Source organism: Marasmius oreades, chromosome 8 (assembly GCF_018924745.1).
Source record: "Marasmius oreades isolate 03SP1 chromosome 8, whole genome shotgun sequence".
NCBI classification, from domain to species: Eukaryota; Fungi; Basidiomycota; class Agaricomycetes; order Agaricales; family Marasmiaceae; genus Marasmius; species Marasmius oreades.
In genome coordinates this window covers 2,281,343-2,303,624 of record NC_057330.1, presented here as the reverse complement: position 1 = coordinate 2,303,624, position 22,282 = coordinate 2,281,343, and the positions used below count along the sequence as shown (strand labels likewise).

Below are 22,282 nucleotides of genomic sequence, written 5' to 3'. Positions count from 1 at the left end.
ACTATACTATATACTACATAGTGTAGTGTTTTATTAGTATACTATACTGTGATATTTTGAAGTAGAACCTAACTAATTTTACTTACTTACTTACATTTATTAGTATTAGAACTACACTTGTCCGAAATTTTTCAAGTCCGAAATTTTTTCTAAGTCCACTATGCATATAAATACAAATATAATAGATATACTTATATATATCCTATTAAAGAGTTACAATAAGGTTATAGTAGTAACGGTGCTTATACTTATAATTTTCCTTAGACCGGGATTGAACCTGGTGCTAGCAGTTATGATTGTGTTACACCGGCGGGTACCCCATATAAGCGGTAACTTGTATTTCATCAGTTCCTGGTCAATTTAGATGATTCTGGGGTGGTTTTGGGGGTTTTTCTACCCCCTGAATTCGATTTTGAGCTTATCTAATTGTTCCCATCACTCCTTGAAGAGATGGTGCTTGTACTGTGTTGCAAAACAGTGTATATTATGTATTTTAATGAGAACTGATTCAATCCATGTTCATCTGGGATGTTTTCTAGGGTTCTTTGACCCTCTGAATCTGATTCTGGCCTTAGTTATTTTTTCCCACCACTCCCTGAATTGATATCATTGTTTGGCCAGAATTTTAACCATTTCAGCACTGTATAACCATGGTTGATGATAAAAATATTGGAGGTGGGTAGAACTATGTATTTTTGGGTGCTGAACTCGAATTTCCAATCAGCTTGATGATAGGATGTCTCCCTACTGCACTATAAATAAATAAAATTTATTCCAAAATATCGGAAATAATATCCATTTATTTCAATGAAAACTGATCCATTTTGTGTAATCCTGGGCTGGTTTCTAGGGTTTCCTGACCCTCTGAATTTGACTATGAGGTTAGCTAAGCTCTCCCACCCCTCCCAGAATTGATACTCTGGTGTGATTCAATTTCTGATCAATCCAGCACTGTCTGAGTAAGGTAGGTGATAGAAATGGGTGAGATGGGTGGTAGTATGTGTTTTTGGGTGCAGAATCCAAATCCACAATCAGATTGATGATAGGATGTTTCCCTGTGACAATATAAATGAAAATATTTTATGCCCAAATATTGGAAATAATAGATATTCAATAAAGAAGGCAAATCAAATATCGAATCACAGGGAATTTGGGGGAATGTTCTGGATATATGTAACAGCCTGCCTACCAATTTTTGGACCTTAGAAGTGACAGCTGACCCCCCTAGGCAAAAAAATGCTAAAAAAGCGAAAAATAATAGTTTGGCCTAGTAGTACCATCAGAATGGACTTCAAGTACTGTTTTAGACCAGTGTTCTGCTTTCTTTGTAAATGTCTTCAGTGATAGAAACTCTTACTACACTGTCTTCTAATATAAATCTAATTTACCCCTGCAATTCTGTGTAATAACCTATGCAAACCTTTTGCCCCAATTGCCCCAATTAGTGATTAGTATATAAAGTGTGGTTTTCTCTACCATTTTGGGTGATTATTTATGGAAAAACTCATATAACTTTTTGCCCAATTAGTGCCAATTAGTGTCAATTAGTGATTAGTATCAATTAATAGAAATTAGTTTTGGATTAGTATCAATTAGTTTTGGATTAGTACAGATTATTACTAATTATTACTAATTACTACTAATATATAAAGTATGATTTTCTGGGTGATTACTTATGGAAAAACTCATATAACTTTTTGCCCAATTAGTGCCAATTAGTGCCAATTAGTGTCAATTAGTGATTAGTATGAATTAATAGAAATTAGTTTTGGATTAGTACAGATTATTACTAATTATTACTAATTAGTACTAATTAGTAAAGTAGGTTTTCTCTGATGTCAAGTTGTGCGTTTTCCCTATCTTCGACTCTTCTCAACCAGCTCAGAATTTATTTGTATAGCATCTGGATGAAGACACCACAAAACCCAGCCATAACGACCTCTACCTACGAAAAGCCTGTATTCAATACCTACTACATCTCAACAAGCGATATGGTACACTTCCTACTTCAATCCACCTTTCTAAGGTTTCCAAAGACGGGTTGCATCCAGTATCCGGTGGAGGTTTTGCTGTGAGGATCGATTTGAAGGCCAAGTCTACACCGAGACTCAGACAATTCCCTGTTTCAGGGCATATAGAAGGGACGCCTGGAAGACTCGCAAGCAGTCTGTCTCAAGGTGCTACGAGTGTATGCTGCGACATATGATGAGAAGAGGCTTCTGAAGGTCTGCTCTGTTATTCTGCTCCGAAGCTTTCACTGACCTCGTACAGCAATTAAGTAACGAAGTTCTCCTTTGGCGGCAACATAAACACCCAAACGTCCTTCAATTTCCGGAATTACCAAAGAACTTTTCCAGCCTGGCTACTGCATCGTTTCCCCATGGATGGCGAATGGTGGTGTGGTGACATACTCTGGTTCACAGGAGTACTTTGGATGAGAAACTCAAGGTGGTACTCTATTCGAGTCCGTTAATGAATCCATATTCTCAGTGTCCGTAACATGTATGCCACGCACACCACTATGAAGACCACCACGCATTGAAGAAGCCGACCAACGCCAACCAGTACTAGTAGCAATACTGTTTAGTGTTGCAGTGAATTACCGACGTCAATCCCATCGGTCAACCGTATTGATGATGCTGGTGGAAGGACAACAGCCCGAAGCTTTGACCCATGCTCACCACGTCGCTGGACACAAACGGCGTCCCTCTTTGACAGAGGAATATAGTAGCCCTTCTGTCGAATTGACCACGCAGTCCTGCTCCGCTTCTGCCGCGTCAGACCTTTCTATCTATCGTCCCATTCACCAAACGAGGCCACAGATCAGAAGCACAAGGGATCCGGATGGGCTGAACTCAGAGTCCTTGAGGACATCTCTAAGGGCAAGATTGCATCTCCTCGCACTGCTTCTGTGAACCATTCGTCATACTCAGGGAGCAACAACTCAACGGATACTTTCGATAGAGATGACAATGTATCTGAATTTGAATTTCCCACTTCTCCCCTTGATCGATCCGATCTATTCACACAACTTTCCGCACGAGAGGCATATCAACCAGGCGGTTCGTTACACCATTCAATGGAAGCAATGGTTCCGTCACCTCCCGCCGTCTCAAAACCCACTCCACGTATACTTCCTCCCTAGAAAGTAATAAAGGCGACCACCGAGTATCGCTCACAGGCTCCCCCAGGTATTATCATTCAAAAAGGGCTATTTTTTCTATGTTATAAAGGATATTGACGACCAGGGATCTTGGTATGAAGCGCCCAATTTTGTTTCCGGGGCACGGGGACTTGTTCCGAAGGCGTTGTTTGTAGAATTCAACAAATCATCTGCGTGCGTTCCACTTCGTACAGGTTTACAGCTGCGATTGACTTTCTCGACTTTCTCGACTTTCTCAGCACTAGGAACCCACAAGCTATTCCTTTTGGCCTGAATGCTCGTGCTACTCTACCAATTCAACCACAGCAAGCTGCTATCTCACTGCAGTCAAAGGTACCAAGTCTTCCATGCGACAGTACTCCACGATTTTGATGCTGAGTGCGTGAACGAGTTGGAGGCCAAACGGCTGATGCTATCACTGTCTAATCATGAATGGTTCGTCGCAAAGCCTATTGGACGGCTCGGACGACTTGGCCTAATCCCCGTTTCCTTTGTTGAACTTCACGACCCAACAACTGGCGAAGCCATTCAAGATGTTGAAAGTCTGATGGATACTGTCATCGACCCTGAAGTCGGAAAAACGGGGAAGTCGGAAAAGTGTAATATAGTGAGTGCTAGACTAGATTTTTGAGCAAATATACTATCAAAAAAGAAGGAGCGGGGTCTTATATGCATGCCTGACAATTTTCATGACGGGGGATGGGTTCTTCACTGAGTTGTGGCAGTAGCACAATGAGGGGTCAGTTTTCCGACCAAAAATCGAAGCGTGAGAATATTTCCTAATCAGGAGATCGGCCACTGCAGCACAAGTACTCATCAACCTCTCGCCGTTCTTGGTATGTTATGACCACAACATACTTCTCCATCTCACAGACACCCAGGACCACACCTATAACTATCTCACAAGTCCCTGGAGTCAGGTTTATATAATACACTCAGTTTTTTTTCTATCATTCTGACCCTAGATTGCAGTGACTACTTCAAGTTCAGCTGGACATGCCATGGGCAGGGCTCTCAGCACAGTTATATATACCTATCAGGCTACCAGAATCTATTATCCTTGGATTTTTATGATTTTTTTTGAGTCTACACAGCCCATACCTGCAAATATCCCAGATTTTTATGTTTTACACCCAGAAATTGTTTCTAGAGGGGAGGAAACATTCCTGTCAGATGTCAGATTATCTTCATTTGCTCCCCTTAGGACCCAACAATGAATTGTAATAGATTTTGGTGCCACCAGTGCACTCTGACTGTACCTAAATGAGGAAAAACTACCAAATTAAGGTCATCCTCCCACAAGGACAGCCTCTATCAATGCATCTTGCAACAAGAGCATTTAAAATGAATTTATAGGTCCCAGGTGCTCAAACAAACCTCTTATATATGAGATATTGACGATTCTTGGACGATTCATCAATGTGTATGATTGTGTCACATGTAATCGCGTTGCCGGCCCGCGATTTCCGACTTCGCCGTGGGCCACGTTTTCGACACCCCCTCATTAAAAAATTCATATCTCAACAGCATTACACCCTACCCTCACGAAAATTGGCAGGCACATACCTCAAAAGGTTTTTTATGCAACTGTACTTTATTTACAGGTTCTGGTATGCATTTTCTTAATTATATAAATATTTCTCCTTGGATTGCCGACTTCGGGGGCAATGACAGTAGAGGCGACCTTCCCAGAGTAGAGGAGTGGAAGCGGGTGATGATGAGTTATAAGGGGAACAGCATAACCTTAGAAGTGCTGGATGCCCCAGGCTCCTCTTCACAAGCATCTCGGAAGAGTCGTTCAGTGTCACCCTCTGTGGAATATGAGCATGAACCCCGGGTGAACAGGGCTAGTATGGTATTTCGATTACTCTTCTGTCCCTCATGTGTCCGTCAGTACAACTAAAGTACACGATACTTTTGACCTCATTTTGTGTCGTGAATTCTGTGTGGTATTGATGGATGATCAATGGTTAATCTATAGCCGGGTGTTCATTTGAACAGTGCATGTAGGAACTTCCCACCCCAAGCAGCAACGATACCACAGTGGATGCAAGATCCTGTGATACATCTTGTAGAGGAACCGAAGGTTTGCGAGCTGCCAGAGAGATGAACGTGCCGTGTTTGGATGATAATCGATAATGCCCCTTACGTTCGTGGTAATAGGATGTGGGATGATGCTTCTGTCAGAGCGAGGGTTGGGATCCATTACTAATTAGCCCTAGTATGTAGCGTGAACGCTTCTTGTACCAACTATCTACCTGTCTATATCTACAGCCAATTCGAGTTCATCGCTGTCTTTACCAGAAGAATACATGCTCTTCTTCGGCTTAATTTCGACCGCCAGAGCCCGGTGGCAACAAGTGAACTTCCACTGGCTGCATAGTAGCTTGCCATCGATGTGGCTACAAAACACCAACACTGGATGTAGTACTACGGGATACTCTGCAAGGAAGGCGGAGACAGTGCACACATCTGGGGTCCAGAACCAACTTGAAGGAATGGCAGTTTCTCCTTGATGATATTGCAGACAGGCTCTGAGCCTCTTCTCGTCTCATAAAGAAGGATAGAAGAAACAGGAACACAAACTCCCCTGCTACGTAGAGTGATCAGAGACGTACGGACCGATAGGAAGGTAGCGCACACTGGTGGCAGGCATGCCAGTGGTGAGAATACCGCTTTGAATGCTCGATGATTGTGAGATAGATCTTCACCCTGTACCCTTATCCAATACCATCACGATCGCCGAATAAAAGATTAACCCCCCCGCATTCATTCATCGTTTTCCCATAGAGCTCACTTGCGTCTTGGCCTGAACAACGCTACAACCTACCGAGGCCAGAAACTGAGCCTTTCCGAGTCTTGACATATTGCATTTATTCATGGGACTTGGTGGCTGCAACTGCGATCAAGTGATCGTTTTGTGGCAGCAAGAGGTGCCAGAAGGTTTCCACTGTTGACGATGGGGATGATACGGAGGAAGACTTTGCTCGCCATGAAACTCCGGTACACCGCCAATAACTGAATAGATAGCCGACATATGTGCTACTTTATATAATCACCATCTGTCTCCAGATATGTTCACGATATGTAGAGTCACATGACAATGCCCTAATTACTTAGCACAAATGTTTCTAGTGGTCCTCCTGCCCTACTCTTGCATACATTGACCTTTGGTAGGTAAAATATCTCATTTGGACCCATTTCCATCGTGGGAGGAACAAGGGACGCCAGAATTCCCTTTGCTGGATTGTGTTACGGCATGGTTACGGCATGGTCAATATATGTTCACGATATATTGAGTTTATGGGATATATATAAAGTAGCACATGTACGACATGGGCCAGTTTTGGTGGTGTAGTCAAAATCACGTGACAGATTAAGGGTAGGTCTTTGCGCGATGCTCAGGCGCGCTTGTCTGTTTGTACTCCCAGCTTCACACCACCACCTTTCCTGCTAATTTTGAGTCTTCTCGGTGTCTACACCTTTATCTGGAAAATGTCCTCGGACGTAGGATCCTCGCCACCGCCTGTTTTCGACGCAATGTCAGAACCTCCAAATAGTACTGCTCCGTCGAGCCCACCCGCCGACAACGTTGTAGGCCTCGACCAGGAAGAGGGTAATGTGAGTTATAACGTTCGATTGTTACGTGGATTATTTTGTCTCACCAAATACTCAAGTCCTCGCCGCTGTTTGGATTAGACGATGTGAGTAGAATTTCAACTTGTCTTACTTCTGGCCATAAGTGTACTCAACTTCAATAGGATGTGGAAAAGCGTTATGCGCGGCTAAATTGTGTATTGGAGAAATCGAAGACCTACTCGAATATACTGAAGGAAGCCATGGAAAGTCAACGCGCACAGCGTGCTCAGGCGTCAAATCAGGACACGATTTCATCCCCTAAACCAACCCCCAAATCCAAAGGCACGAGATCAAGGAAAACAAGGAAACGTGTTATTGTAGAAGATAGCGATGAGGAAGAAGGCGAACATGTTGCGAAGCGCTCAAAAGCGTCGCACCAGGTTTCAGAAGCTCCTCCCACCGCTGAAGGAACAACAATATTCACTCAACCTGATTCGATTACTGGTGCTACACTGAAGGATTACCAGCTGGAAGGATTGCAGTGGATGGTATCCTTACACCAAAGTGGAGTCTCTGGTATACTAGGTGCAATTTTTTAAAACATGTTTCTTTTCAATATGCACACGACTGACAGCGTTCTTTAGCTGACGAAATGGGACTTGGAAAGGTATACTTTTACTTTTTTTTTTTACGCTCATACCACCGGTAATCAATGGAATGTGTAGACTCTCCAAACCATAGCGTTTACAGCCTATCTCCGCGAAATAAACCCTCATCCCGACCCCATTCTCATCGTATGCCCGTTGAGTGTACTCCACAGCTGGAACGAAGAGTACAGAAAATTCGCTCCTAGCGTATGTCGTTCTTTTGAGGTTTATTCCAAACTCATCTTCAACATCCATATTTTCTGTTAGATCCCTGTGTTGATGTATCATGGGACTCCCGAAGAGCGTGCTGAGTCTCGCAAAACCCGTATGAGACGTCTACCTCCGAAACACAGACCAGTCAAAGACCAAATACCACCGTCCGCAGTCACAAGAACTAAAGGTAAAGGTAAAGGTCAGACCTCACGCAAACAGGGAGGAAATCGCCGAACTGGGCGAGGTAAGGGCAAGAGAAAAGGAAGAGAGTTCGAAGAAGAATCGATAGTTGATGAAGAAGACGAGAAAGCGGTTCTAGAAGCATACAGGAACTTTCCCATTGTGGTCACTACGTATGAAATGATCATTCGGGATCGTGCTCATCTAGCGGATCATAATTGGGGATACATCGTTGTGGACGAGGGACATCGGCTCAAGAACCTTGATTGTAGATTGATGCAAGAGATTAAGAAGTATCAGTCCGCTTGCCGGATGATCTTGACAGGCACTCCGTTGCATGTAAAGTCACAAATCCTTCGTATCGTCTTTCAAGGAAGTTACTGACTGCATTTCATAGAACAATCTTGCTGAACTATGGGCCTTGATGAACTTTGTACTTCCCGACATCTTCGACGATCTCAATTCATTTCAGGACTGGTACGGTTGGGATCCCAAGATTCAAGTAATTAACCCCAATTCTCATATTTCCTTTTTTACACAGGTTCAATCTCCCTGAAATGCGCTTGACATTGGGCACCAAACGAACCGACGAACTCGTCTATTCTCTCCATGCGATTTTGAAACCCTTCATTCTTCGACGTCTCAAAGCTGACGTTGAATCGAACCTCCCTCCAAAGAAGGAGTACGTTTTGTATGCTCCTCTTAGTGTTGCTCAGCGAGATGCGTATGATAAGGTGCTTGATGGGACGCTTCGTTCTTACCTGATGAAGGGGGCTCAGGAAAAGGCCTCTGCACCTCCCGAGGAAAAGATGGCAGTCGACAACGATGCACCTCGAAGGTTGAGGAAACGAAATATTTCACAAGCGAAACGAGCCTATGCAGTTGACGGGGACGATGATGAATACTTTGAGAAGTTGGCAAAGGGGGAGCTGGACTCAGTAGTTGACAGGAGCCTTGACACAAAGTCCGAGTCGTATCAGCAACAGGTTGTTCGTAAGTTTTTCGCGGTAGTTCTCCTGGGTTGACTTGCTCTAACAAGATCACAGGCAAGAAAGTCAACAACATGAAATTGCAAAACACCGTGATGCAGCTCCGCAAAGTATGCTCACACCCGTTCCTTTTCGACTGGCCTGTCGATGCAAAGTCCAGTCAACCCATTTTGAACGATGAGCTCGTCGCAGCCAGTGGGAAAATGATGGTGCTAGACCGGCTGTTGAGCGAATTGTTCCGTCGGAAACACAAGGTTTTGCTGTTTAGTCAATTTACTACGATGCTTGATATCATAGAGGTGTGTGTTCAAATTCTCAGACACGTCTTCTACTCCTTTGCTCATATTTTCACGAATTGAAGGACTGGGCTGTCGAACTGAAGGGCTGGAGAATATGCCGTATAGATGGTTCGACGTCAGTTATAGACCGTAGGAATCAGATGGACGAGTTCCAGAATGGCGGCGACAATCCCGATGCTCCTCAGCTATTCTTGTTGAGCACAAGAGCTGGTGGTCTAGGCATTACTCTGACTGCGGCAGATACTGTTGTGTTCTACGACCAGGATTGGGTGAGGTTTCATATATATATCCTCCGTGATGTTCTTGTAACGCTTACAACTCATCTTAGAACCCTCAAATGGACGCCCAAGCACAAGACCGAGCCCACCGAATCGGTCAAACCAAACCCGTCTTGATCTTCCGACTCGTGAGCGCACACACTATCGAGACGAAAATCATGCAACGAGCGACAGAGAAACGACAATTAGAAGCCCTCGTCATCGCCAAGGGTAAATTCAAAATGCCTACTGCCGCTCCCACGCGGGGCAAAGAAACGATGGCGGAGATGGCTGCGGCGTTACTTCGACTCGAGGGCGAAAAGATTGATGTCGTACCCAACACGTCGGAGGGGAAAGCGAATGTGATTAGCAACCAGGACTTGGATATGTTGTTGGATCGGAGTCCTGAGGTGTTCGTTGACAGAGTCAAAGGGTGGACGTCGGCTGTCAGTGGAGAAATTGTTAATGACGACTCTGAGGCGGGTCCGAAGGCTGCGTTTGCGGTCTATGAAGCTCCTACGGACCAAGGCAACGATGCGTTAGCGAGGATGTTGGGCGAGAGTGATGATGATTGAAGATGTACGGCTGTCATACATGACATCCTGGCGGGGGTTACTTGGAGAGTCTGGTTTTGATATTACACGTAATCTACTAGTAGTATTCCATAGTCCATACACTGTACAGCAGTCGACTCCATAGGAGAGGCTAGTTTTCGGAAGATGATACGTAGGGCGGCAGTGTACAGAGTTCAGAGCGAGTTGACATAAGAATTAGGAGACCTATGTTAAAACCTCGCAACACAGGCTCCGGGAGCAAGTAGGGGAAACAATTTAAGCACAAGTGGACTTTTTACCTTTGTATTGCAATGACATCAGGTATAACTTAAATACTAATGGCAGCAGGCAGTGTATGGGCATCATGGACACAGTGAGCTTCCGTGACCTCGAATCCCTCAAGCACTCACTGACGTCGAAGGGAGGAAATTTCATATATTGAAGACTTGATTACGACTTTGCTTGTGCCCAGTACATATCATGCTATCTGCTTAGAAGAATGACTACGGACTACAAGTGTTTGCGTCTCTGAGATTAAAGTGAGGTTGTAACAACTTGTTCAAATATCTCGTCGAGCTTGTACCGGCGGCATGCGACATGGAAGCGGACGTATCCTCTCTTGAAACTCTACCAATTGTCCAAAGCCAGCTGATCACCAGCCAGCCCTCTCAAGACGCCCTTGTCTGCCCCAGCGACGTCGTCGGCTAGGCGTTGGATAGCCTCATACTTGGTGATCGAAGATTCCATCGCGAGCATGCTAGCAAAGTTCTCCTCCCCCGCGGTTTCCTCTTTGTAGAACGAAAGCACTTCGCTGTACAATGGTAATGATTAGTCGGATGAAATAGAAATCAAATGGGACCATACTCCATGCAATCGATAAAAACTCGGATTTGGGGTAGGTATTGAATATACGCTTCGACGTCGACTTCCGTCGGGAATACGAACATCGCATACGACGTGGAGATACCAGACATGTTTCGACCGTAAGTCGCGAAAGGGGTGAGTCCAAGGTCTAGAAAGGGGCTGTGGATAAGAACAAGCACACGCGTTCGAGATAGACCTTGGACAACTCACGGCCATTTTGTGGATTTTCATGTCCATCATCAAAGAAGTTATGAAATCCATTGTCGCTGTGATGATTAAGTTGGACTGTATGCGACCGAATAACTTGGGAGTATCCAGAAGGGTCTTGGCCAGAACATCGAGTATGGGATCGTCCTGTGAAACCCCCATGACAAGACGTTCGTTGAAACCCTCCATTTTTTGAAATAATTACAGAACTTCCGAGCTGGTGCTTGGCCTAGCCACAGGCCCTGGCGTGGGTGGAAACCTCCTCTTCCTAGACGTTTCTAATTCTATCGGAACGCTCTCAACTTCCTGACGGAAGGTTTTGTCTCCCATCACTCGAACAATACTCATTCCAGCCTGAGTTGATGACGATGTATGGATGAGTGACAGTGGTGAGACCAAAAACGACGAGACTTACTTTGCCTGCTCAAGCGCTCAAGATTATACGGACGGATGGAGCGGTCCATTGGATGCCTTAGGCAGGAAGGTGAGAAAGAATGGGCTAGTGGGCATAGACAGGACGAAAGTATAAAAGGAAAGGTCGAGCTCAAGAGTTACTGTGCTAAGCCTGGAGAGAACAGGTCTAGCTTGTACAGTTTATATACCCTCGGAAGAGATGCGAGGCGTTCGTTGGATTAAGCGTTTAAACCCCTCCATACCTTAATTTATTTTTACTCTTCATGTCTTCTCATAGATTCGGAGGTACGTCGTCGTCGTGCATGATTCCACCAGTAGGTGGTGGAACTTTAAAACCCATGTCTATGGACCAATGAATCGTCGATGCAGGATTCTGAAAAGTATCTGGTGGCCGCCCTTCCTTTCATCATCATGTGGTGAGAAAGGAGCACGTTTGATTGTAACGTCATAGTATGTTGTTTGCGATCATTGGGGGTACATTCAAATTGGAGAATTAATGACTGTAATCATACCTAGTTTTCGTATGAAAAACTTAGTCCTCATCAACGACATTTACTTCAAAAACCAACACTTACTTCTTGTAAAATGATTCAGAATCAGTGGGATTGACCTGGAAACGATCGAGATGAGGCCATCAAAGACAAGATATAGGACCACGAACCTGTTTCCTAGCTCCTCTGAGGACAGGTCTCTTTCCCTCTTTTTCTTCCTTGATTCTATGCGATCTGTCCTCCGCGAGCCATGTGAGCGCAACAGAATGAAGTAAGGATCCTGTCTTGAGAAGTTGGCCGTCCGGTGGCATCAAGGAAGCTTCTAGAGGCCAAGGGGTTGGGTTCAACGCGAATGCGCCATCCCGCATATGCGCCACATGGGTAGGAAAATCATCAAGTCCTAAGTAAGAAAACATGAGGAACATGGCGATGGCTGGCTCAAGAAATGAGTGCGTACCGTCAAAGATATGTGTCGCATCTGTGGGAGGACAATTAGTGTTTACCGCTTACGAAGAGGGGAGATGCTGACAGATGATTGTTGCACCGCGAGATTCAGACTCCTCTCGGAGGAATTTCAAAAGTTCACTGCGAACGAGAACGTCGAGGTCGACTGTTACCTGTCATTTTTTGTTTCAATGTGACCTGCTGTGAATCGCCGGCATCTTCTTCTAACTGACCTCGTCGAGTAGAAGTAAATCCCATTGACCCATGAGACCCATTACGAGTTGAACGCGTCTTCGTTCCCCGTCCGATATAGCATGCATGTGCCTATCGATTATGGGATTGTGAATATCAGACCAAACTTCCGACTTAACGCAATCATTGACACACACCAGTCTAGATTCACGTCAAGAACGTTCAACAAATGATCTCTTCGCTCCTTGTGTCTATATCCCCCTACACTGTCGAGGAAATTGGAAACGACGATATCCCCTCTGACACGAGCATTCATCGCCCTGGATTTACGATGATATCGATCTCTAAGTGCTGGAATATTGATTTTCAAACGGACCATTCGGTTCCAAGGTATGTGACGCCCTAAGAAAGGACTGGTTTGTAACTCAGTTGACCTTGATACATACAACTTACCTCTGGAAGATCTCTAAAAACATCTCGACCAAAAATCGTCATATCTCCTTTCTGAATCATACGTTTTCCGGACAAAAGCGTTAGCAAAGTACTCTTTCCAGCACCATTCCCACCAATCAAGAGCGTTCGCGACCCTTTTAGGAGATTGAAGTTGACGTCGAGAAGGGTAGGTTCCGGGGTAACTGGAAGACGTGTTCCGGGAAGAATGTGGTGGAAAGTGAGGTTTCGGATATTGACAGCGATGTCTGGAGTGCTCATCGACATCGCTTGCAAAGAGTTAAGTCGTGAAAGATTGACACAGCCACACCGGAGCGAACCTCGGACAGAATGGATCAAATAATTTTGAATCTACGAGATAATTTATTTAATCATAGACCGGTTTATAACAACGGATGCTCCATAAGCACCCTCGTAGCGACTTGTAGAGCTTCCTTCCTGTATGTATCCTGTGTAATTACCAATCTCTGCAGAGCATCATCCTGGAAGGTCAACATATTAGGCGTCGCTGTGGTGTACTTTGGCCAATCAATCCCAGTGTTTCCATTAGGATCCAGATTCGCAGCAAAGCGTATGAGGTAGTCGGCCATATCACCACCTCCGTAGACGTTCAAAAGGTCTGTTCCGTGGCCCTAAAGCGGTCGTTCAAAGTGTCAACGGAGGAGAGAATGTGCCAGTGAAAAAGGAAGCTTACAGATCCAATGAACGCAGTGGATTTCAGGCGCTTACTCACTGGAATTGGGATGCTTCAATCAAATCAAGGGTGACACAAGAACGGAAGATAACTCACCGAATGACCATGTGTCTTGTTTTCCGCCGAGCGACTGGACGAGGAACCGACGGGGAGCTTGGAAAACTAAATCGCCTTGAATTGATGCGAGGCGTTTGAATTGGGGTGTTAGGGCGTTGAAATATCCGGTGTCGTAGGGAGAGCCTTCAGTGACATTTGCTGAATACACTCGCATGAGGTTGTCAATTTCTGCTTCAGGGACGTCGGAGGGTAGGAGAACGGTTCTCAGATATTCCCGGACTGCATCGTCAGTGCTGCGTTGGATTGAAATGAGTCGAAAGAATTAACTGAAACGGAAGAAACACGTACGTCACGTTCAAACTTGTAAAGGAGAACAAGGTTCCTTCGTCGTCACAATTACCTGGATGCAGTCAGCACTGGAATTTTGACCGGAAGATAAGCGTCCAGGTCGTACCAGACACAAATGGAATATTCGCAACTTTGCCTTGTTGCACTAGATGTGCTGGGACATCGGTGATGAAGTCACCATCAACCCGTGGCAACCACGTCAGATGGAGGGACTAGTAGAACCTGAGATTCTGCAGGCGAGAAGGGGAAGGTATAACACCATACCTGATAACTGAAAATCGGGGGAGTATTGTTAATTGCATCCGACAGATTTTGGTACGGAACAGTTCGCAAGCATGCAAGTGTGTCAACTGCTTCTGAACAGCCTGTCTCAGACACGACCTGGTTGTAATCTAGAACATATCAGGTCTGGCTGATTTTAAGTACGGGAGGAAGTACGTACAGACTTGACCATGAGATATGTCTCCCACTGAAATGGGAGCCCCAGACTGCAAGAACGCAGCGCGGAAAAGATCCTCGGTGTCACCACCGTTGGTGACCATCTGAAGTGCTGCAGAGATGGCTCCAGAGGATTGACCCCAACTAAGAAGGATGAGAATAAGCGAATCACGATGAGAGTGGACATATCCAAACCTACATTGTGACCTTCGTAGGGTCTCCACCAAATGCACCGATATATCTTTGCACCCATCGCAATGCTTCTCTTTCTGCAAAACAATGAGTTTAATGACACAAAAACGCTGAATGAGAAACTCACGATCACGAAGGCCAAGGTTGCCAACACCCGCAGCTTTGATTTCTTGACTGGCCATAAAGCCGAAGCCTAGTTTGGATGTCAGTAAACTGTTGCAGAGCGAAAAGGGAGTTGAGATGCACCATTCGAACGATAATCCATGGAGACATGAATAACCGGCTGGCCCAGGTTGATAGACTTCTCGACTACGGTACTGCCGTCCAATCTGGTCACCTTCCATATAAGCGGTTGAAGTTGGTTAGAAGAGAATAGAAATTTACTGAGTGGAGAATCCAGCCTGGAATCCGCCTAAAGATGAAATCTTTCAGTAAACCTTACAGAGAGATATTAGACGAGTGTCAGTACCGCCAAAGATCCACTGTGGAAAGCGCCGAACAAACGTCAGAGGGAATCTTAGTTCTGAGGATGCACAAACCTACCACAACGACAGGAAGTTTGGACTCGGGAGTCGCGTTCACAGGTTTAAGCACATTGAGATTGAGACCTGTCTTATGGAACGGTCAGAAAGTGTAGATGTGGACGCTTTTACGGGATTTTACAGTCTTCAGACTCGGGAACGTTAGCCGCTTCAAGTTTCCCGGTAACAAAGTCATAGACCTTTTCATCAACCCCGTTGGGTTTACTAGGAAGCTCAGATTTTTGCTGTGGGCAGACGGGTTTTATGGAGGTGGCATTGATCGATCCAGTGTAAGGTGTTACGGGCTCTGGTGCACGGAATCGTCGATCTCCAGTTCTAATAGATACGTGAGGTCTGAGGGTAGGAAAATTCGACGGTTGTGTTGTAACTCACGGAGGCTGAGCATACGGTATGCTGAAGAACTTCGACACTTGTCCTTCAGTTATCCCGGTTACAGTTGCCGAGTCCAGGGAAACAGTTGGATTGGCGAGAGGGATGGCGAGGGCTATACTAGCCTGAACGGCGACGACCAAGGAGTAGAAGAACATCCTCGACTTGAAGTGATGAAGTATATTGTCTCCGTCCTTTTTAAGGAGCAGTAACTCCGATTTTCTTGGAGTTCCAAACTACGATTGACTTCTTTGTATGGGCATGAGCATACCGTACCAGTCAGGATGCGACGTGCTCTCATGGTTTTTTTCTCTCCGGCGTTGAATCTGACAGATGGAACGGTTCTAATCAATGATTCACCGTAATAGTTTCATTCTGCTTCTGACGTTGCCTAAAGTCCGAACAAGCAGAAACCGAACAAGATGGACATATACATTCCGTACAAGGCATTGATAGTCTTGTGAATCCAAACAACTTGAGAGACTTCGGCTTAAAACTGCTTTAGGTGGGAACCTTCCAGGTCGCGATCAATGGAAAGGGGGTGCATCCTTGTGAGCTTTAGGAATGATTCCAATTGATGAGCAGAGGCCCTTACGTTTTAGCCGTTCCGCATAGAAAGACTTGTCACCAGCTGCTCTCGTGTCTTGATTTGCCCGAACATGATACCTGCCAGAGTCAAGTATATGGCCGTCTCGTCACCAGTAGCGTACTCATAATCTAGAAGGGAGTCATACAGGTTGCCGCTCATTCTACAGGTTTAGTTTCTCCAAGGCACCTGAAGCGAAAGACCTATGTAAAATTGGGCCCATATTGCAGTAAGAATAAATACCTGAGCTGCGGTGAGCGGATCGACGTCCAACAGTAGTGCCCAACGATTCAACGCCTTCCATCGGGTCCGAAACGATAGTTCAACGAGAGGTATAGACTCGTCTGTCGTATTTCGGTAGTCTGTTTTCCCTGTTTACAAGGTGAATGATGGCGTAATAATTACGCCCATATCTTCGGAGCCCTTTTGACCTTAACTCTTCGTGCCGAGGGTATGCCGGTTTTGCATGGGTGTACTGCAGATGCCGTCGAAGCATGAGTCGGCATCGAGGTTCCAACGGAGCGAGAGTGGTGACTAAGCTCATCGCTCCTGCCTTGTCACAGTACTCCACGTTCGACGCTCGCTCAGCGTTCGAACCTTTCACTCGTTTTTACACCCACCAACCCACCTCACATAACAATAAACTTTACATCTCGTTTTCTTCTTGAATGCACAGAAACTACCAATACCCACATAGTTTACATCCCAGTTGATTCAGAACTAGTCAATCGAATTATTTCTTGTCAAGTTGTATTTCCACAGCCAACAACATATTAACAAGTGAAGAAACAGCTACTATTGCGAGAGAGTAAATAATCGTCGGAAAATCCCGCCCACCCAGCAGCGTGATCTTCCTGCGTTCCTGGCCAAGCTAACGCTTGCCCTCAGCCCAACCTACAGCTCCCTCGTACATAGCTCAGACCACGAAAGACGACGTTGGACCCACAAATGCGACGTTTGAGTCACCGACAGATAGTTCGAGCCTTGAGTAAATTGTCATCGATGAACAAACAAGCCTCACTAATACTGCCACTGGTCTACTGAGTATCAGGACGAATCGTTTTCAAAATTTGCCAGTGGCAGCGGTACGACAAAACGGAGACGAATTGCTCACCCATGAGGCTCTCAGAATAGGCTAATACACTATTCTATACGCATTTCTTGTTGAGATTGAAGAGGTAACGGAAAGACAGGATCGTCTGGAAAATTGTCTTGCTCGCCATTTGACACAGCCACGCAGATGATGACCGAGATTTACTCCCACGTTATGTTACTGTACGTGAGAGCGGCCGTGACTGATCCGCTGTAAGTACTATCATTGTGCCTGAGTTTAAAAGTGGGTAGGTGTTTAAAAATCCACTTTCCCCCTTTCCTCTCGCTTTCCTCGCAGTTCTTGTGATCTCGGACTTAAGCGGAATACATTCCTAGGCTATTTTTCGATAGATCTATGTAGTTGCTAGCTTTTTACTTTAGTTTTTTCATCTTGGAAAATGATGATATTTCAGGTGGAGTACATAAAATCATTGCCAACAAGGTCATTTCCTGGGCGCAGGACACAGATTTCTTCCCGGTACTAAGTATATCTTTTCCCTATGATAATACAAGCTGAATGCACTATTTTGGAGCTATACCGCCCATGTATAGATGTGGAGGAAAGCATTCAAAACAAGATCGACTGAGGCGTGACAAAACCGCAATCAGTCGGAGTTACAATTCAGTGCCGACCGCTGCCAAACGACATCGCGTCGCGTGTCCTATCGTACCTGGCCGTGCGGCCGCTTTTCGCCAATGTGACATTGCGTGACTGATATTTTCAAACACCTACCTTTTCAGAGCCCTCTCTCCGGCACCTCTCTCCCTCCCTGTCCACTCAATAAAATCACTATAAATTTGGGATTTAGCTATTACAGATAGTACTCATCTGCTGTACCAGAGCCGAGAGGGAAATAATTATAGGAAGTATGAGTCCGATGCTCATCTTTAAAAATTTTTAAACTCAGGCACAATGATAGTAGAGCGAGCTTCAGCGTGGGCAAAAAGACGTCGATGAGGAATAATAAATATACAGTTTTGAGTTGAGTCTGAAACCGACAAGTCTTGCGGAATCAACACCCACAATGTCGTTGTTACGAACCCAAAATCCAAGTTCCAGTTCAAGGAAAGGCTCTTACTCTGCTCTAAGCACTCACAATTACCTCAGTGATTCAGACGACAATAGTGCCACCCCACGAGGAGCCTCACCCTCTCACCAAGACCCCGAGCTCGGCACAAGTTCTTCGCCGGACAGCAAAAGGTCGCTTAGATTTTCAATCCCGTCATCGCCGCCTCGACCCGGTATGTCGCATCTATTGGACAAGCAGTCACCAGCGCCGGCGCAAGTTCAGAAGAAGGGAGACTTTGTTGAGTCGCCTATAGAAGAAGAGCCACAGGAGCGGCATGAACAAGAACACAGTGACCAGGATGAGTCGGAATCGGACAGAAGTGCCAATGAGAGTAGGTCGGACACTAGGCAAACCAAGTCATGGAGGTTTAGGCCTAGCTTGGTATTGGAGAACTCTGGCAGCGTTGCGAGGGATCATCTAGCTTCTGAAAGGACATTTTTGGCGTATGTGAGGACGAGCTTGGCAATTGCTTCTACTGGTGTTGGTGCGTTTTTCACTGGTCTTTCTTGCACCTGTTTATTTGACGGGATCGTTGTACTTGGTAGCACTGGTTCAGTTGTTCACCATCGCCTCCAAAGCCGTTTCGAATCATCCTACCCAATTAACGTTTTCGCCAGCCACAAAGCGTGTTCAGGTGTGGGCAAGACCGCTTGGAGTTGTCACTGTAGGTTTGGGGATCGCTGTCTTATCCATAGGTGCGTAATGTGGAAGTTTTCTTTTCGTGCTCAATGCATAACCGCATCCCTATTGCAGGCGTCGTGCGGTATTTCACTGTCCAAAACGCTTTGGTTAAAGGAAAGTTTCCTGTTGCGCGTTTCCTGTTGGGGGGTATCGCTTTCGTACTTGGGGTTTTGGTTTTAATCGTGTTTGGTGTGTTAGTCTCGGGAGCTGGACCGCGAGGTTGAACAGTGCATACATACTGACTTATGGCTTTGCCCCTCGAGAGTGGATGACATTTCATAGACTTGACCTTCCCTTGCCCTTTACTCATATAAGGGATGACTTTTTATATTTGTATAATAGCGCAACCTTTTATGTAAGATGTCGGGTATAATGTAACAATAGGTATGGCTTCGATTCATTGATATTCACTGTTAAGACTCGATGAATATATCTTACAGTGAATAGGAATTTCGCAAGTGTGGGCTTTTTGTCAATAAGTAATAACGAAAGTATACCTCACGCTAGTCGTTCAGCCGACATCGGATCCTGATGTCCGTTTCCTTTTGGTCGACGGCCCTGATGTCGAAGGAAAGATATAGTGGAGATTTGATTACGACTCTACTCTTGTGCCCTTTACAATGATATCACTATCTTTGAAGAATGATTATGGGCTACAAGTCTTCAACTCCTCCTTCGGTCTCCTTGACAGTGAGGCCGTAAGGGAGTTCAAATAGCTCGTCGAGCTTGTACCGGGGGGATGAGGTATGGAAGCGGACGTATCCTCTCTTGAAACTCTGCCAACCGTCCAAGGCCAGCTTATTACCCGCCAACCTTGTCGAGATGTCCTTCTCGGCTTCAGCGACATCGTCAGCTATGCGTTGGATGGCCTCATACTTCGTGATCGAAGATTCCTTCGCGAGCATACTCACCAAGTTTTCCTCCTCTCCCGCGACTTCCTCTTTGTAGAACGAAAGTACGTCACTGAAAAATGGTAATAATCAGTAGGATGAAGTGAAGTGAAGTTCAGATGGATTCGTACTTCATATAATTGATATACATTCCGATTTGAGGAGTACATTGAATATACGTTGCGGGGTCGATTCCTTTCGGGAATATGAACATCGCAAACGCTATGGAAACACCAGACATGTCCCGATAGTAAGCCGCGAAACTGGGTGAGTCGAAGCTCTAGAGAGGGACGAAGGTTAGAACCAATACATGCATTCGAGCTAAAGGATAAATCTTGGACGACTCACTTCCATCTTTTTAATTTTCACCTCCATTATCAAAGAAGTCATGAAATCCAAAGTGGATGTCACGATCAAGTTGGACTGTATGGGGCTATAATATTTGGATGTATTCAAAAGGGCTTTGGCCAGACCATCGAGGATGAGATCATCCTGTGAGACCCCCTTGAGAAATGATTCATTGAAACTTTCCATTCGTTGATGGTGGTGAGAGAAGATATCGTCGAGCGCCGTAGCAAAAGACGTATGAACAGCAATCTGCACTCGGTGGTGCCTCGGAAGATGGGCATAGGACGTGAAAGCAATGACGACCCCGACGGAGAGGTATTTCTCGAACCAGGGATAACGAGGCGATGGTAGATGGTATTCGGACGCCATGATCTTCTTGCATTCGTCGTAGAGGTCCTGGTCAAAAGAAAGTTTGTCGAGTGTGACGTCGCATTTCCCAAGAAGCTCATGAACCATGCGCTGGAGGGAAGACTTCGCAGTGAAAGATAATGATTCCGTCTAAAGGGAGGACCAGTCTACACGTCGGCTTTCGACGATGGTTCTTTGACTCACTGTTTTGTTTTCGCCTTGTGTATCGTTCATGTTGAGAAGGTGTGAAAGCAGACTGTAGTAGTCCAATGAGCTTGGTGCTGTAGTAGGTCCACTTCAACATGCAGTTTATATAGCCTTGGGACAATCAGCTTTCAAGGCTCAACCTACGTCGGATCATGGATTTGCGCGAACATATCTTGTGCCGGCTTGTTGATGGCACAGAGGAAAACGACCAAGCGTTTGAGAAATCAAAGGAATCGAAATGGTCCGGATAATTTCCTCTCTTTTCGGACCCACAATTTCGTGTTGAATGTATTTTTGGCTATGCTATCCCTTGTGATTGTTCATGATCGCCCATCTGATGCTTTGGCCTTCCTTGTGCTCTTTGTTCCTTTCCGAGGAGCAAAAACCGATCAACGGTCGCGTCGAACCCTTTTTGAAAGGCATTAATATTGAGCAGCTCAATGCCGGTCCTTCCCCGTCGCCCTTCAAGTGAATTTCAACGACGGGTAAAAAAGCCTTCTGTGAACACGGTACCAAACAGGGAGCTTCCAAGCGAATTTTATCGTGTCTACATCCGGTCTTTTCACTTGCAACAGGTGCTAGGCGGGCAGTATCAATATTAATGTACGCCAAGATGAATTTGCAACAGACCGTTTCGCCAACTTGTTAGCTGTAAACAGCTCTGATAACCCTGACCAGTAGTCGAGTACGTTCAGACACAATGTTCGGAACAGTGAGACTCGCCGGGATGTCGGCATCGAAGTCCAAGGCTGATCAAGAGCTGGTAATAACACACAGGACGCTAGAAAAAAGCTAAATGCGAAACATTCCACGTCTCAACCACAGATCTAGATATTTGCAAACTCAAAATGAAGGAACATGTAATTTCCGTCTTTCCATTAGGGTCCAAAGTCCCAGTGAAGCGCATGAAAGTCCGCCGTATCGTCACCTTCGTAGACGTTCAGGAGGTCTGTTCCGCTGATCAGAACGTCGTTCGAAGAATGGATCAGTAAGGGATAAGAAGACTTACTTACAGATTCAACGACTGGGAAAGTCCGCAAAGGCGTTTGCTCATTGGAGCCGATAGTTTCAAGTCAAATCGGCGGACGCAAGGAACGAGAAAACGTTTTATTTTGAAATTTACAGAAGACCACATCTTGTTTTCCATCGAGTCACTGTAGGATGATCAAAGTCCCGGTGTTGGAGGGGGAACCCTTGAGTTGTTTCGCTAATGTCTGCATCGGGGACGTGATCGAATACCGGATGTCATCGTCAGTGCTGTGTACGACTGAAGTTGGTCGAAAGGATGAATTGGAGAAGGGACAGTACATACGTAATATTCAGACTGAAAACTTCGAACTTCTCGCAAACATGCAAGTGTGTCGGCAGATTCCGAACAACCTATGTCCGACAAGATCAAGACTTCTGATATGTGGATGCTCTCGAGAACAGGGCAGTTGCGTACAGATTTGAAATGAGATATGTCTCCTACTCCGGA

At 45.4% G+C, this 22,282-nt stretch overlaps 6 protein-coding genes across 8 annotated transcripts; 2 read left to right on the top strand and 4 right to left on the bottom strand.

Annotated features, from left to right (window-relative positions):
* Positions 1-6,587: 6,587 nt before the first annotated feature.
* Positions 6,588-10,140, top strand: E1B28_012684 (uncharacterized protein). The gene is made up of 11 exons (XM_043157819.1): positions 6,588-6,784; positions 6,841-6,867; positions 6,925-7,327; positions 7,387-7,409; positions 7,468-7,596; positions 7,657-8,121; positions 8,180-8,259; positions 8,324-8,775; positions 8,829-9,070; positions 9,133-9,339; positions 9,399-10,140. Exons 1-11 carry the CDS (start codon positions 6,659-6,661, stop codon positions 9,900-9,902), a joined length of 2,658 nt encoding a protein of 885 aa, XP_043005187.1. The 5' UTR covers positions 6,588-6,658; the 3' UTR covers positions 9,903-10,140.
* Positions 10,141-10,508: 368 nt separating this feature from the next.
* On the bottom strand, positions 10,509-11,141 carry E1B28_012683 (uncharacterized protein; the record flags this gene model as incomplete). Its single annotated transcript, XM_043157818.1, has 3 exons — positions 10,509-10,692; positions 10,746-10,893; positions 10,952-11,141. The coding sequence occupies 3 exons, from the start codon at positions 11,139-11,141 to the stop codon at positions 10,509-10,511; spliced, it is 522 nt and encodes a 173-aa protein (XP_043005186.1).
* Positions 11,142-11,754: 613 nt separating this feature from the next.
* On the bottom strand, positions 11,755-13,248 carry E1B28_012682 (uncharacterized protein). 2 transcript variants are annotated; one of them, XM_043157816.1, is made up of 9 exons: positions 12,947-13,248; positions 12,870-12,895; positions 12,691-12,813; positions 12,535-12,625; positions 12,387-12,474; positions 12,315-12,335; positions 12,028-12,257; positions 11,942-11,976; positions 11,755-11,878 (listed from the first exon to the last, which is right to left on the bottom strand). In XM_043157816.1, exons 1-9 carry the CDS (start codon positions 13,208-13,210, stop codon positions 11,860-11,862), a joined length of 897 nt encoding a protein of 298 aa, XP_043005184.1. In that variant the 5' UTR covers positions 13,211-13,248; the 3' UTR covers positions 11,755-11,859. The 2 variants fall into 2 exon arrangements, with proteins under 2 accessions (XP_043005184.1, XP_043005185.1); XM_043157817.1 differs by having other exon boundaries at positions 12,691-12,895.
* Positions 13,249-13,326: 78 nt separating this feature from the next.
* E1B28_012681 (uncharacterized protein) lies at positions 13,327-15,741 on the bottom strand (the record flags this gene model as incomplete). The annotated part of the gene is made up of 15 exons (XM_043157815.1): positions 13,327-13,575; positions 13,638-13,675; positions 13,734-13,987; positions 14,043-14,094; positions 14,149-14,254; positions 14,307-14,434; positions 14,485-14,624; positions 14,680-14,749; positions 14,800-14,865; positions 14,919-15,001; positions 15,057-15,084; positions 15,142-15,154; positions 15,216-15,280; positions 15,336-15,529; positions 15,587-15,741. 15 exons carry the CDS (start codon positions 15,739-15,741, stop codon positions 13,327-13,329), a joined length of 1,641 nt encoding a protein of 546 aa, XP_043005183.1.
* A 2,503-nt stretch (positions 15,742-18,244) lies between these two features.
* On the top strand, positions 18,245-19,435 carry E1B28_012680 (uncharacterized protein). Its single transcript, XM_043157814.1, has 3 exons — positions 18,245-18,815; positions 18,877-19,026; positions 19,085-19,435. The coding sequence occupies exons 1-3, from the start codon at positions 18,287-18,289 to the stop codon at positions 19,234-19,236; spliced, it is 831 nt and encodes a 276-aa protein (XP_043005182.1). The 5' UTR covers positions 18,245-18,286; the 3' UTR covers positions 19,237-19,435.
* A 230-nt stretch (positions 19,436-19,665) lies between these two features.
* E1B28_012679 (uncharacterized protein) lies at positions 19,666-21,072 on the bottom strand (the record flags this gene model as incomplete). Of its 2 annotated transcripts, XM_043157813.1 has the most annotated exons (5): positions 20,950-21,072; positions 20,803-20,893; positions 20,251-20,748; positions 20,034-20,182; positions 19,666-19,975 (listed from the first exon to the last, which is right to left on the bottom strand). In XM_043157813.1, the coding sequence occupies exons 1-5, from the start codon at positions 20,973-20,975 to the stop codon at positions 19,666-19,668; spliced, it is 1,074 nt and encodes a 357-aa protein (XP_043005181.1). In that variant the 5' UTR covers positions 20,976-21,072. The 2 variants fall into 2 exon arrangements, with proteins under 2 accessions (XP_043005181.1, XP_043005180.1); XM_043157812.1 differs by having other exon boundaries at positions 20,803-21,072.
* Between the last annotated feature and the right edge of the window lie 1,210 nt (positions 21,073-22,282).

Bases quoted from the DNA above. Each gene is read 5' to 3' on its own strand.
- E1B28_012684 (XM_043157819.1), top strand. From the start codon at position 6,659: ATGTCCTCGGACGTAGGATCCTCGCCACCGCCTGTTTTCGACGCAATG. The intron at 6,785-6,840 runs GTGAGTTATAAC...CAAATACTCAAG, and splicing joins TCGACCAGGAAGAGGGTAAT to TCCTCGCCGCTGTTTGGATT. The intron at 8,260-8,323 runs GTACGGTTGGGA...TTTTTTACACAG, and splicing joins CTCAATTCATTTCAGGACTG to GTTCAATCTCCCTGAAATGC.
- E1B28_012682 (XM_043157816.1), bottom strand. From the start codon at position 13,210: ATGTCGATGAGCACTCCAGACATCGCTGTCAATATCCGAAACCTCACT. The intron at 12,336-12,386 runs GTCAGCATCTCC...GTCCTCCCACAG, and splicing joins TCGCGGTGCAACAATCATCT to ATGCGACACATATCTTTGAC. The intron at 11,977-12,027 runs GTTCGTGGTCCT...GATCGTTTCCAG, and splicing joins TCAGAGGAGCTAGGAAACAG to GTCAATCCCACTGATTCTGA.
- E1B28_012680 (XM_043157814.1), top strand. From the start codon at position 18,287: ATGTCGTTGTTACGAACCCAAAATCCAAGTTCCAGTTCAAGGAAAGGC. The intron at 18,816-18,876 runs GTGCGTTTTTCA...TGTACTTGGTAG, and splicing joins AATTGCTTCTACTGGTGTTG to CACTGGTTCAGTTGTTCACC. The intron at 19,027-19,084 runs GTGCGTAATGTG...TCCCTATTGCAG, and splicing joins GATCGCTGTCTTATCCATAG to GCGTCGTGCGGTATTTCACT.